The 14,309-nt window shown below is 37.4% G+C and overlaps 1 protein-coding gene across 1 annotated transcript; it reads right to left on the bottom strand.

Moving 5' to 3' along the window:
* Window positions 1–10,037: 10,037 nt before the first annotated feature.
* On the bottom strand, window positions 10,038–11,281 carry LOC143883388 (putative BOI-related E3 ubiquitin-protein ligase 3). The gene is made up of 3 exons (XM_077386746.1): window positions 11,058–11,281; window positions 10,733–10,958; window positions 10,038–10,647 (listed from the first exon to the last, which is right to left on the bottom strand). The coding sequence occupies exons 1-3, from the start codon at window positions 11,111–11,113 to the stop codon at window positions 10,084–10,086; spliced, it is 846 nt and encodes a 281-aa protein (XP_077242861.1). The 5' UTR covers window positions 11,114–11,281; the 3' UTR covers window positions 10,038–10,083.
* Between the last annotated feature and the right edge of the window lie 3,028 nt (window positions 11,282–14,309).

The following is a 14,309-nucleotide window of genomic DNA, read 5'->3' as shown; positions in this document are numbered from 1 at the left end:
TGCTAATAAGAGTGATATTGGTGGGTGATTCTCAGCATGCTTTGTTCTACTTTGTTTTTTAATGTCTGAAATCCAATCAAAATTTAATCGTTACATGTAACCATGCTAGTGAAAATTTTGTCTGGGAGTCTCCTGAAAATCAGTCCGGAGGGTTAGGAAGATTTTGAGGAATGACTTATCTATATGGATTTGCTAGGCAATTTCCTAGAAAGCCATTTGGCAACTCACTTTCCAGGAGAGAACAGCCACCTCAGATGAATTAAATGAATAAGACAACATCTAGTACTAGATGGCTGTTCTCTCCTGAAAAAGTGATCTGCTAAATGGTTTTTTTGGGAAATTCCTGTTCACAGAAAGCCATGTTCCGGCTCACCTCGCATGAATTAAATGAATATGACAAAACTGTTACGAGGTGGTTGTTCTCTTCTGAAAAAATTGAGCCGCGAAATGGCTTTATGCAAAATTGCTTACCAAGTCCCTTTATATAATTAGAGAGAAACCTATTAATTTTCAACTGCTGAAAACTACCGAGGCTAATAAATGAAGCTCTTATGCGTATTCAGCTAGTCATACAACCCAAAAATTACCATTTACCATTGATCATAAGCGTAAGTACTCTATGCCATTCTCATAGTAGATATGGTAAATGTACACGTTATGCATATCAAAACTTTTTTCTAGAATTTTTTCTCAAACTCATCCTAATCATTTTCCATACTTTTCAAACATATTCGTCTCTCGCTGGTTATTTCTAAATCTGAACCTTGTTACTATGCAGCCATTAACAGCTAATTGGAGAAATATAAACTAAAGAGGAGAGTGGATTGCCAAAACAAGAGTATTTCATCTCCTTTAGCAAATATATGTTCTATCTTTCATCACAATTCTACCTTAAACTGCAATTGGTTGGGCCTTGAAAGCCCATTTTTCAAGGGAGACGATAATATCCTGCATCTAGAAGATTAAGAACTTTTAAGATAGGTTGCACTAGGAGTCATGTTTGGTACGTCTTGTATTTTCATTGTCTATTGTAAGAATCAGCACCTTTTTCACCATGGAAGTAGAAAAGAAGCCAAAGAGAAAATGTTGGAATTAATGGTCTGATATATGACTTAATCGGACCCAAAAGGTACAACTTGAAGCTAAAAACTGTTACTTGAAACGAGAACTTTTTTCTGTTGAAAATTAGAAATCTAAATAAACCAGTACTTATCTCTTTTGTAGAAAACGTTTCTAGAAAAACAGATTTAAGAAGAAGGCTTAGTCGTGCCAATGGTTACTCTCCTTATGAATCGTATCCGCCCCCTACCGATGCAACCGGGATCCGCGAACCGATGCTCTAAGATAAAACAGCCAAAGTTGGCTCCAGTCTACATGCACTCGCTGACTGGTCCACCCATAACCACCTTGGAATAGTGCTCAAACACAGAAAGATCGGAGGAAGAAGATGATAAAAACAGAACAAAAGTTGCCTTTAAAAATCAGAATTCGTGTACATAGATCTGTATTCCAAACGGTATTGTTCTCTCCTTTTTATAGATGATGAGGAAGTAACCGTTGGAAGAGATTAATCACCACCATTAGTGTCTTAAACGTTTCTCTCACAACAGTCACAAATATGATTGTTGGATATGAAACTTTGTTTACACATTTGCTTGTGCGCTTCTAAAAGCCCAAGGCCCAACAAATTCTAAAGCCCCTTGAAGGCCCAAGCCTTTCTCCAACTCTCCATCTTATATGGATGAGATGAAATTTCTTCCAAAGCAATGTGGGACTATTAATTTGCCTTTAGTTTTGAGAGCACAACATGCATACACACACTCCAAGGTTTTGGGTTCAAGTCCCCATTCAATCAAAATACATTTGCTTTCAAAATAAGGGGAAAACTTTAATTTGAATCTTCCCTCCAAATTTTAAACCCAAAGGAAAAGGCATCTATGACTTTTCAACTTAATTTTTCTTCTAAAATTTCTAACAGAAAAGATATTCGTACTCCCTAGAAGCTTGATGGGGCAATTACCCTTAATCACACCCTTATTTTAAGCTACTCCGTGAGTCCCATAAAATTTCATTAGTTTCTATCCATCCACATGTAAAGAGAATCTATAGTTAGTAATGTCACCAGCACAGGCCTCCTTTATTATTTTGTTCAGTTGTGCAATTGTCCACATGAGCACCATTCAGAAAGCTACCACTAAATCATTTCTTTGTTGGGTAGTTGGGCCATCCAGGATTTGGGTATTAAATTTTATTTTAATTTTGTACTCCAAAATCATGTCCAACCAAAGCATGACATAATGATTCTGCCTAAGATGGGAAGTTGGTTTTACAATCACTAGTTCTGATTTTTCAATCTCCACATCTTATAAATGGAGTGATGGGGTGCTGTGGACTTTGCACATGGAATTGTGCAAGTGGGGGAAAGTGATGTTTGCACCAATCTGTCTTAACTCTATTAGAATAATTTTCCCTTTGTCTATGTCCATCTCTTTATTGGGTTTTGCTTCAACTATGAAATAAATAAATGCCTTACTTTAGCCCTACTCCATATCCCTACCAAATCCATCCCATGGAAAGTAAACTCATGGCAGTCATTGAAATTCCCACATAAAGAAAGATGCATTGGAGCAAGTGTGGGGTGTGTGATATCATTTCCAGGTGAAATAGTTTAGGGACTGTAGATTCTTATCTTGAGCCTTCTATACATAAGTAAAAGACAAATACACTCCTGTCTAGAGTAGAAAAGATGGATAAGTGAGTTGTCATATACAAGCATGGGGCCTCATTTTTTTAAAGAGAATATATAGAGAACAAAGGAAGAAACAACACCCTTCACCAAGGAGAAAGTTTGGGTTCCCATCAATGGCCCCATGTGTCTGATAGAATCCAATTTCTATATGCTTTCCCTAGGCCATCTTCCCAAGTCACCCAAGTGCATGGAATATAAGATTATATCCAAAGTTGACAGGCTATGTGACACACGTTTCCAACCCTTTATGCAGACACACAATTACAAAAACGTATAGGCATATATGGACCTGGGGATACTGGGATTTTCCGGGGGCCCAGGTGAAAAAAGCCTTTGGTTCGTGTCATTGTCCACCTTGTCACGGGTAATGCGTCGGCAGAGTGCGTGGCGTCTACGTCTGAAAAGAGACGGTGCACTTAATCATGAATGCTAGCTCACAGTTGGTTCAGTGGACTAAGTGGGGGAGGATTCATGGATATTTATGACCCTCTCTCCTTTTGTTTTGTAACAATCACCTTTCTATTTTTTCCTCCCCATATGATTAGGATGTGTGGGTGGGGAAGGTGATTTGAATTAATGTATTGCTAACATGGTTTCAAATTTTGATTTCAGAATGTGTTTCGGTCCTCACCGAAACTGAAATTTCGGCCAAAATCCGACGCACCGTTAAAAATACTATTTTATTTTGTACCAAATTTCAGCTGAAATTTTGGAAAAATATTAAATAATTAAAAAATCAAGTTTTTTGGTTGAATGTTCTTAAATTTCGGAAAAATGAATTTTCGGCCGAAATCCTGTAACGTTTCGGGTACTGTACATTTCGGTTTTGGGGTTGACCAAAATCCGAAATTTCAGTCTGAAATTTCGGATTTCGGTCTAAATTTAAAACCATGATTGCTAGGAAAGTGTACAGAAGGTGGGAGAAATGGTCCACATGGATTTGTGATTCTATGGCCACAAAGTTGAATGCTTATTCACACATCTTTCCTTTTTACTTTGTGTGTTTTTGTGATGATTTGAGCAAGCACTGAAAAGGGGTCCGATGTGGATTGAAACACCCAACAAAACACTCCATTAGGAGTTCATCTGGTGTTTCCAATTATGAAAGAAATGCAGTTCTCTACACCATCTTTAAGCACAAGACCAACCATGCAGTGATATATACCAAAGTTAGGTGTATAGCGACTCTACCTTGTAACTAGTCCTCGCTAATCGACCTGTAAATTTTTGGGGTATGGGCCCACTAAAAGAGGTAGAGCAACCATTGGATTGTATGAATTGATAAGTCATCTGCGGCTGATTGGATATCTGTGATGGCTTATACACAAGTTGTCATGTATGATAGCTAGGTCTCTATCGAAGGGTGACATGACAAAATAAAGAAGCATTTTGTTTTCTATGAAAGATTCCTGGGCAAAAGAATCATGGGTCCCTCTCCTTATAAACAAAAATCATTGTTAAAAAAACGAAAAAGCAAACACATCTTTCCATGATGAATGAAAGGTGGAGAAATGGTACGTATTCGAGTCCTCTGATGGGGATACGTGGGGTAGGGTTATCTGATATTTGTGGTTCTCGTTCTGAATGCATCTCCAAATTGTGGCCCGCTAAATGAAGGGTCAAAATCATGCTTCCCTCATTGATTATCTCATATGGGTGTGTTCTTACAGAGCATTCCCTATTGGGGATGTCAATGGACTCACTCAGTCCAATTATGTCCAAAGGATCCTAACGCTAATGAATATGATTTGGGCACGACAACTGAATTCGAACGGTGAATATTAAATTTTGGGATTTTTGCTGATTAGTCCCTACATAGCAAAATAATTGCTTATTAATCCCTAAGGAAAGCATATTAGCTGAACAGTCCTGCTTTTAGAAAATATTTGCTAAAAGGTCCCTAAAACTCACCAACTTCAATTTTCTTGTTTTAAAATTTTAAAATGGCAAATTTAACCCCAACCCATTTAATCCGTTTTAGCGTTTTTTGATTTCCCTTCCAATATTTTTGGAAAAAAAACTAAGAAATAAGCAACAATATTATCTCTTCCAAAATTGACTTTCCTTTTGACATTCTCCCTTCTTTTTCTCTTTAGATTAGAAGCCAAACCACAAAAGTTGGGAAAGGAAAAAAAAATCTAAAATTTCTTATTTCTTACACATAAAAAAGATAAGGTAAATCAACCCTATTCAATTTTTCAGTTAGGGACCTTCGGTTTATGATGTTATCCCTCTAAATTAATCAGACATAATTCCTCAATGAAAAATAATTTCCATATAAATAATTTTCCATCAGAGATATTTTCTTGCAATCCAACCAAGATAGGAATTTCTTAGAAAAGTTAGAAACGAAAAATATTCCTAAAATTTCTTACTTTATTTATCTACGAAGAAAAGATAATTCAAACCAACCCTATTTAATTTATTTTAGAGGGATTTTCAATTTATTTAATTCCTAAAATGATTTTTTGTTGAAGGTTTTTTTACGAGAATATTGGAAGAGATAATATTGTTGCTTATTTCCTAGTTATTTTCCAAGGGAAATAAAAAACGCTAAAACTAATTAAATGGGTTGGGGGTAACTTTGCCATTTTAAAATTTTAAATGGAGAAAATTGAAGTTCGTGAGTTTTAGGGACCTTTTAGCAAATATTTTCTAAAAGTAGGACTATACAGCTAATATGCTTTTCGTAGGGACTAATAAGTAATTATTTTGCCATGTAGGGACTAATCAACAAAAATCCCTCGAATTTTTATCCTAAGCATCAAAATTATCGTGACATCGTGACCCAAACGCAAATGCAAAATCTGATGGAGGCCAGGTCCTAGTTCTGAATGGAAGGTTCTACTAATGTACAAAAATACCCTTCATATTTTTGTTTATCCACGTGTAATAATTTTATTTTGAAAATGGTAGCCAATTTATTAATAACAAAGACCGAGATGGTCGAGATATAGAAAATAAAGTATAGGATAGTAAAAGGAGCACTACAATAGCACAACAATTAAGGCGAGAAGGAGTTGAAAAGCGCCAAATATCTTCCTTGGAGACACCCTCTCTTGCTAGACCATCCGCCACCGTATTAGCAGAATGATGGACATGATTAAACACAAAAAAAGGCGATCTCATCCAATCAAACATTTTGTCAAATCTCCAAGGGGGCTTTTGGGATTCATTAAGCCATCGAATGACAATCCAAGAGTCCCCTTCTACTATCAAGTTGCTTAGATGATCTCTGGCCACCAATTTAACTACTTGGTTAGCCGCACTTACTTCTGCTTCCTAAAGGGATCGCAAACACCCAAATAACCTCCCCCAACTTATCCCTCAGAACGCCCCCAACTCCGGCAGGCCCGGGATTCCCCAAGCTAGAGCCATCAAAATTGAGCTAAAAAAAAACCAGGCACGGGGGGAGTCCATTCTTGAACTATTTTTAGATTTATCTCCACACTACTACACACTTCACTCCACCTTTCCCATATATCGACATGGCTAACACTTTGACAAAGATGAAAGCGGCGCTTCTAGAGGTTCCATTAAAAATTCTAGCATTTCTTTCCTTCCATAATGCCCATATTACTACCATGAAAGCTACATTCCATAAAGGACTATTCCTTTTTTTTCTCCACGGAGCCACCGACCACCCATAAAGGACATCAATGAGATTTTCAGGGAAACCCAACAAATGCCGATTTTACCAAGAACGATTCCCCAAATCCCCCTATCAAATTTGCAATAAATAAATAAATGAACCACGTGTATTAACTATGAGGGATGTTTTTGTAATATTAAAAAAACATGACTCAAAATTTCAACAAACATTTAATTTCCAGCTTTTCATTTGGATCTTTTTCTTTATGTTAAAGTAGAAAAGATTAAATAACAACTTCTCAAGCTTTTGGAGTAATTGTTTTTTCACATGGTATCAGAGCAAAGGTCCTGCGTTCAAAACCCTTTGAGATTAAAAATCCACATGTAATGACCAACTCAAAAGAGGGGCCACATGTGCCGTATGTGTAGGCCAACCCCTAAAAAAGGAGTGTTCACACGTGAGGGAGTGTTAAAGTATAAAAAATTAAGTAACACCTTCTCCAAAAGGTTAAGCTTTTGTATTTGTTTGTTTCAAACTTTCGACCTAAAAATGGACATAAAATTTGTTTTATGTTGTGTAAAAAACATAAGACCGACCTAGGTACACTTGAATGAATAGTCGGATTTGAATTGGAACATGACCTATTTGAAAAATATTCCGAAAAGGAACTAACCAATGAGAAATCTGAATATAAGATAATGACCAAGAATTAGGTAGATCAGTTGTTGGATCCGAAGTGAATCCATTTAATATTTCCTATAAAATAAATAAAAATGAGTTCCCTCTCATGACTTTCTTTTAAACGCATGCATGTGTAAGATTAGGATGCCCCATATGGAGAGACAAATCCACGACAAATCTGAATCTTTCAACATATAAAAAAATATGAAATTTGGGCATCTTATTAGCTGTAAGGAAAGTGATCTTACTCTTATTTTTTCTAAGTAAGTTCATGCATTTCAAGGTCAAAAAGATACAAAAGATCTATGGGCGATCAGAGTTATCTTAAAATTGTAACTGTCACGTGCATAGCTCGTGGGAGAGCAATATGGGTAGGAGACCCAAAAAAAATATTTATATTTTTCTAGACATGGTTGGATTTTGTGGTGTTTAGATGAGGTGACAACACAACCTCTCTTCTCTCACCTCATTGCTTTTTTTCTTTTCTTCTCTTCTCTTCTCTTCTCACCAATAAAATAAAGCATTCTCATCACCTGCAATTTAGTTATGATTCATAAGGTATGGGACTGATATAAACACCCTTAAACTTAGGCATGACGTCCATCTTAGCTTGTCCGAGTCTCTCACTCTCTATATACATTGAACAATTTTGAGTAATACAAGTGATAGTGTCGTGGGGCACACATGATAGCTTGATGGGCTCTCTAGCTAGTATACAGGTGCGACTTTTGGGCTGCGCTCAAAACAAAATTGACGGGGTCAACCTGATTTCGGCTCGGGTTTGGCTGGCATTTCCTTTGATTGGGCTTGGTTAATATTGGGGAAAGGCCGACTTGATTTAATTTCGGATCGAGTTATAGGGTTGAGGCCTTGAAAAACAAGTCTTAAATCTTGAGTTGGGTTAGGGTCGAGTCCTTGAGCAACAAGACCGGATTCGAACCCTACCCATCCTCCTAATTTTATCGTAATTCAATTAAGAATTTCAAAATCTCATCACTAAATTTTATTTTTATTTTTATTTTTATTTTTTTTGTATTTTAAAATGTTTAGCCTTGGACCAACGACCCAACTTGGCCTACTTTGAGAAATTGGGTTAGACAAGTTGGGTTGGGATTGAGTGATTTTGTTAGACATTGGTGTGGACTTTCAGTAGAATATTCAAAGGTGATAATTTTTTGAAGTTTGCTTCCACCATCAATCAGATTTAAAGGTAGTTGATTGGGTCAGGGCTAACTCCTCTACATGAGGCTTTGTATTAGGTTGGATCTCTACCTCAACCCTAGCCAACCTCATGCTAGTTGCACCCTTGCTCTCTATATTCTAGACATTGTGAGTCTCAAACTCATGCAGAAAAATAATACAAAATCCTACGCACCTACACAGTAGCTATATGTATATCTTTCTTCTTAATGAGTTTTCCTAACAGTGCCCTAAGGGCTCGATAAGAGGCAATTAATTACTATTGGGAACATGAATTTATATTAAATAAAACTTTCCTAAACTCGATGTTGCTTTGGGGTAGGTAGGGGTGTAAACGGGTCGAATTCGGAGCGGATATGGCTATATCCGAATTCGATTACAGTATACACTATCCGAATTCGGATTCGGATTCGACGGATATTTAATATCTATTACCGAATTCGTATCCGTCGGATATTGTTCGAATTCGGATATTATCCGTATCCGTTTATTCGGTAAATTCGAACATTTTATTGCAGCACTTTATCTTTTTTCTCCTACTTACTCGAATGAATTTTTCAAATCCTAAAACTAGACCTCTACATTCTCTTCACAAAATTAACTCTCAAACCTTAAAATATATGAGATCATCTTCTTCCTTTTAAAACAAAGGCAGAGAGGGAGGCGATGGGGATGGGGATGGGGATGTATGATAGTGTTGGTAGTGGTCTTTGGGTTTTTTCTTTTTTTTTGTATATGATGGAATGGGTTTGGGCTATTTTTGTTTTTATTTTTATTTTTCTAAAAAGAACATTCACTTTTCTTATAGAAACAAAAGATAGTGTGTCATTACTAAAAATAAATATTAATGATATTATTAATAATAAATAAAAAGAATTTACTTCTCGGATTCGGATGTTAAAGGGATCGAATATACCATTTACCAGATTCGCATCCGCTAAGAGCCGGATATCTCATAAACGGATTCGAATAATATCCGCTTGAAACGGATTCGGATAATATTCGCTTTAAACGGATTCGGATGCGGACGGTAATCGAATTTCCGAATATCCATTTACACCCCTAGGGGTAGGGTAGTTGCTAATTAAAACTCGGCGTTATCCCCACGGCAATGTCGTGACTCGAAAACAGAAACAGTTGGAAAAATCCCACGTTTCTGTTTCTAAAAATACTCCCACGTCATGATTCATGAAAGAAAAAGACGAATGCTCACGTGGAGCCCACCTGGTCTCTACCATCTATTCACATGGACCTTCCCATTTTTGTCCCTATTCACGACTTTAAGGTACACCAACCTTTTGATTACGCCACTAACGTACGCCAAAGTCCTCTAAAATCTCTCGACCCACGATTTTCACGGCTTTTTGTGATTAATGTCAGGCTAAAAGACGCACGGGCGCGCATTTCACGCAACTCTATTTCACCCTATTTTACTATTTTTACGTGGGGCCCAGTACCTGATACTTGCATGTGTCTTACGTGTCAGTTATCCGTGACAGGTGGCATCTGGGCCCACCCTCGTGTCATTCAAAAGTCTACCTCCCAAACAGGCCTTCAATTTTGTCCAAAACTACGTAACAAAATATGATTTTATTTCTCCCCCATAGTCGGTAACGTTACGGACTTTTTCACAATCTCGACCATATATTCAGTTACTTAAAGGCGATGATATTTTCACTCCCCTGCAGTACGCATTCGCCTTTTTGACGTCAAATCACGTTAAAAGGGGAGCGAATGCGTACTGTAGGGGGGGTGAAAATATCATTGCCAAATAAATAAACAAGAACTAAAAAAACCCATGAAATATAACCAATAAACACAAAAAAAAGTTTTGTTTTTTTTTTCTTGGTCTTTTTTCAGATCATGACATATTGATATGTACACTCGCGTTCTTGTTTGATCTACAAATGGGGCAGATATGGAGCGTGGACCCACACCCCGTGCAGAGACAAAGATGTCTACACGGCAAAAAGAGTACACACGATTCTCCCTCCCCACAATTCCTACACCTATTGTTGTATTCCCCCTTATCCTTCACCACTTCATCTAACATGCGCCCCTCTTTCCCCTTCTCTTCCTCATTACTATCACAACACGATTCGGCATCCTCCGCTACGTATCCTTCACCACCAGCGCAACTTAGCCCCTGAACGTGCTCTTCACTAACATGCGCCAAAACCTGCTCAATATTGCTACGCAACGCATTTGCCGTGGCCTCGTTATTACGAGCAAGTTCCCTCCATATCTGATTCTCCATATAGAGACTCTTAACCTTTTCTTCCAAAACCCAATTCAATTTCCCAATTTTCTCAATCTCTTCTTCCTTAGCCTTCAATCTCTTAATCATCCCCTGTTCAACAACTTCAAAAATTCGCCTCGAATGCCTCCTCCTCTTCTCACCCAGCTCTAATCTCACCTTCTCAGTCTGCAATTAGATTGATAATTCAGAAACCCAATTGAAATTAATAATAAAGTAAAAGAGATTTGAGAATGAAATTGAGGAGAATTACATGGTGGGCAATCAAACGATCAATCTCTAATTGCTGCCGTTGGATTTGTAATGAAAGATCTTCGCCTAAGAAGGAGAAGGGATTATTGATTGTAAGTGCTGGAAAGGAATCAGCAATGGGTGAATTGTAGAACGGAATTAGATTATCCGGAATTGGGATTCCGAAACCGAAACCCATCTGGGTGTTATACAGATTGCTATTGTTTTCAACAGCGTTTATTATTTCTCTGCACAAAACGTTCACTTATATAAGAACAGAGAACAGAATGAAAAGAAAACCCATATATAGAAAAGAAGAATTAGAAAGTTGGAAGGAAAGAAATTACCGATTGTTGATCAGTTGGGTTGGAAAGAGGTGCAGATGGTGAGCTTCAACGGCCATGAAAAATGAGTTCTTTGTTTTATAAGAAGAAGAAGAAGGGAAGAGAAAGCAAACATGCAATAAAAGTGAGGAAAGAGAGGGTTTATTAGGGTTTGGTCTATGAGAGAGAGGGAGGGAGGGAGAGAAAATCGGTGTGAGTTTGATTGGATTTTCTATTTATAATAGGAGGATATATTCTTGAGAAGTTTGAGTGTATTTTGAGAAGCTTTTTAAAAATAACTGATAGAGATTTCAATTTCCAATATTGGGCCTGTATTGAGTTGAAACTTGAAAGAAGATCCCGTGGCTTGAGGGGAGAGTTTTGGAAATTCAAGAAAATGAAGGCGTTGTTTTCCGGAAAAAAATGTAAATCAGGCGAAGTTCGAGGGTTTATTTAGAAATTTTCTGTGTCGGAAAAAGAGGGACGTTATAATATGGAAAAAAAATGACAAATCTGAAACTGATAATTCTAGACTTTGACACGTAGCACCTAACGATCGGGAAACTGCCACGTAGGTCCCCACTCAATTCCAAACCCCATTATTCCTGTCTTTAGGAACGTGAAAGAGGAAAGCCAAGTGTGGGGCCCGCACCTGCACGGGTGGGGACCACCAGGAACGGGCAATGCAGCAGTCGCCACGTTTAGCATCTACGTGTGGGTCCCACTGTTTGTTCGTGGTCTCAATTTCCTGGCATTTTCCTTCAATCTCTTCTTTTTGAACCCCCCTCCCTTTTTTTCTTTTTTTCTTTCGTTTTTCCCTTAATAAGAATCACCTTTCATCTACTCTGGCCCACAGGTTTCAATCTCTCTATATGTCCATTGGACGGTTGGGATTGTGGAATCTAGCAGCAACTGCAGTGTGCCAATTCAAGTTGGGCCCCACTAGGAGAAGTTATTTTCATTTTTTAGAATTAAATTCCTTTCGTACGTGATTTGTTTAAATAAAGAGGAATATTTTTATTTTTATTTTTTTGATGTAATAAAAGGAATATAGAAAGTTGAGTAGAGTTGGAATTGGGTGGGGTATTTTAAGAAGGAAAAAGACGTAGAAGGCACGCAGGATGCATGAATTAGGAATGGTAAAATATTTACCCCCAGTGATGTGAGGGGGCAATTCGAGAAAATAGGGTGGAGACATCACACATGGTTCGAAACAGGGGGTATGGAGACTTCTGAGGATTTTCATATTTTCAATTCTATAGGGGTGGGGGCCATTTTGAGAAGAAATGGCATAATTCCAAGTATGGCCTTTTGAATTGACAATATAATAGTGGGGTCTTAGCATCTCATGAAATTAGGGGGTCATGGAAAATACTTTCTATATTACCAAATGATAACCATAATCTTATCTTTTGATGATGACACTTTTACTATATTTAAAACTTTTTAAGGTTAGGTAGTGAAAACTTTTTTTTTCTAATAATAACACCCTTTAAACCATTCAAAAAATAATGATAACAGCCTTTAACTACTAATTAGAATATTATAAACTGCAGACACGAGTGTTATTATTAAAATTAGGTATAGCACATATATCGTTTTCGTATATTTATGGGATTTGCTAGCCAATTTCGTGAAAAGACCGCTCACTTTTGCAGGACAGAACACCCACCCACCTCTGATGAATTAACTGAATAAGACAAAATCTGCTAAAAAAAGTGAGCCTCTCTGAATGTTTTCTCCGACTAAAGTGAGCCACGAAATATCTTTAAGCTAAATAGCCTACCAAATCCTCCCCCCAACACACTAGGCGTTATAACAACTTAAGCGCACTAAAAAAATCTAAATAGAGATATGTTGTATTTCTCACATTTAGTTGTGAATTAGTGTGGATTGTATTTGTTTATACATTGATAAACAAACTACATGCAAGGAAATGGAGACTGTGTAAACCACTAAAATGACATTATATTCTCGATAGTGGTTAATATATTAAATTTAAGTTATTGAAAGCACGATGAGTAGTGAGGGGGGTAAGAACACGAGATCATGGCCCATTCAAATGCGACAGGCACCCCCAGTCCGTCCTAGATACGCTTGGGATCACTTTTCATGATCCCTGGTATCATCTTTATGGGTCTGCTTTCATATTCTGCGGACCCAAAAAGCAAAAGAAAGAAAAGGAAAAGGAGAAAGGAAAAGAAAATTCCATCATCAAAGAGGAACAACAGTAGGATGAGTGAATGGATGAAAATTGATTCCCCTTCTCATTATACCCTCTGTCCTCTCTATTATTGTTCCCATCCACACAACAAAGTATCATAAAACACCTTTGTTTAGCCACCCAAATCACAACATCATTAAAACAAAGAGAAAAAAGGTGGAGAGAGAGATCATTTGTGTTTTTGCTTCCCCCTTTTCAGGGGAATAGAAGGGGATGCACCTTGACTTGTGGCTTTACCCCACCACTCCCCTTTTTCTTTTACTCATTTTCAACTTAAAGCTTGTTTTTCTAGTATACACATGTGCTTTGGCCCTCTCCTTTTTTGAATTTGATATTTCCACTCCATTTGAAAAGAATCTCACTATCCCCTCTTTCACTTCCCCTTTTATATAATTTTATCCTTCTCTTGTATGTCAAAATCTCATTTCAAGATAGCATATTCAAAGGGTGTTGCTTGCTTGTATTCTCTGACCAAAGCAGAGTAAGGTTCCCCCCCACTTCTTCCTTTACAAAGTTGTTGTGACAACTTACTACCATAGTTTTCGGTCCCCTATGTCATTATTATTTCGTGTATTGGAAACATACCTTACTTGTCCTCTGAACCCTTAAAAGCTTTCATTTTAATCAATGCCTAATTTTGACCGTTGAGTACCCAAAAAAACAAAAGGTTCCTTCAGAGGTTGTGGGGGTTCACTTTCCTTCCTGTTTTCATTATTTTTTTAGCGTAATGTAAGCGTGTGTGACCTAGCTTTGCCATTTTCTTAAGTGTAGTGATTAATGATTATGTTTTCCCTTTCAACTACTTGGACCCAATGCTTAAAAAAAGTCACTGCTATGTTCCTTAATAAATGAAACATGAGGGTTCCCACTTCTGTTGATCCAATGGGTAACCATAACTATAAGTCTCGAGGCCAAATGCTACTGAGAACACCCTGATCAGATGATCTAATGGCCCTGATTCATCAGGGCTTTTTAGGATTCTACCAAGAAAAGCTAAGGTCATGTTCTTTAACCTTGTCAGCCGCATTTCCATGAGATGTCTGAATTGGATG

This window comes from Tasmannia lanceolata, unplaced genomic scaffold (assembly GCF_043159265.1).
Source record: "Tasmannia lanceolata isolate RefF3 unplaced genomic scaffold, GAP_Taslan_0.1 ptg000008l, whole genome shotgun sequence".
In the NCBI taxonomy this organism is placed as follows: Eukaryota; Viridiplantae; Streptophyta; class Magnoliopsida; order Canellales; family Winteraceae; genus Tasmannia; species Tasmannia lanceolata.
Note: the sequence above shows the minus strand (reverse complement) of the source record. Positions and strands in the feature narration are given on the sequence as shown.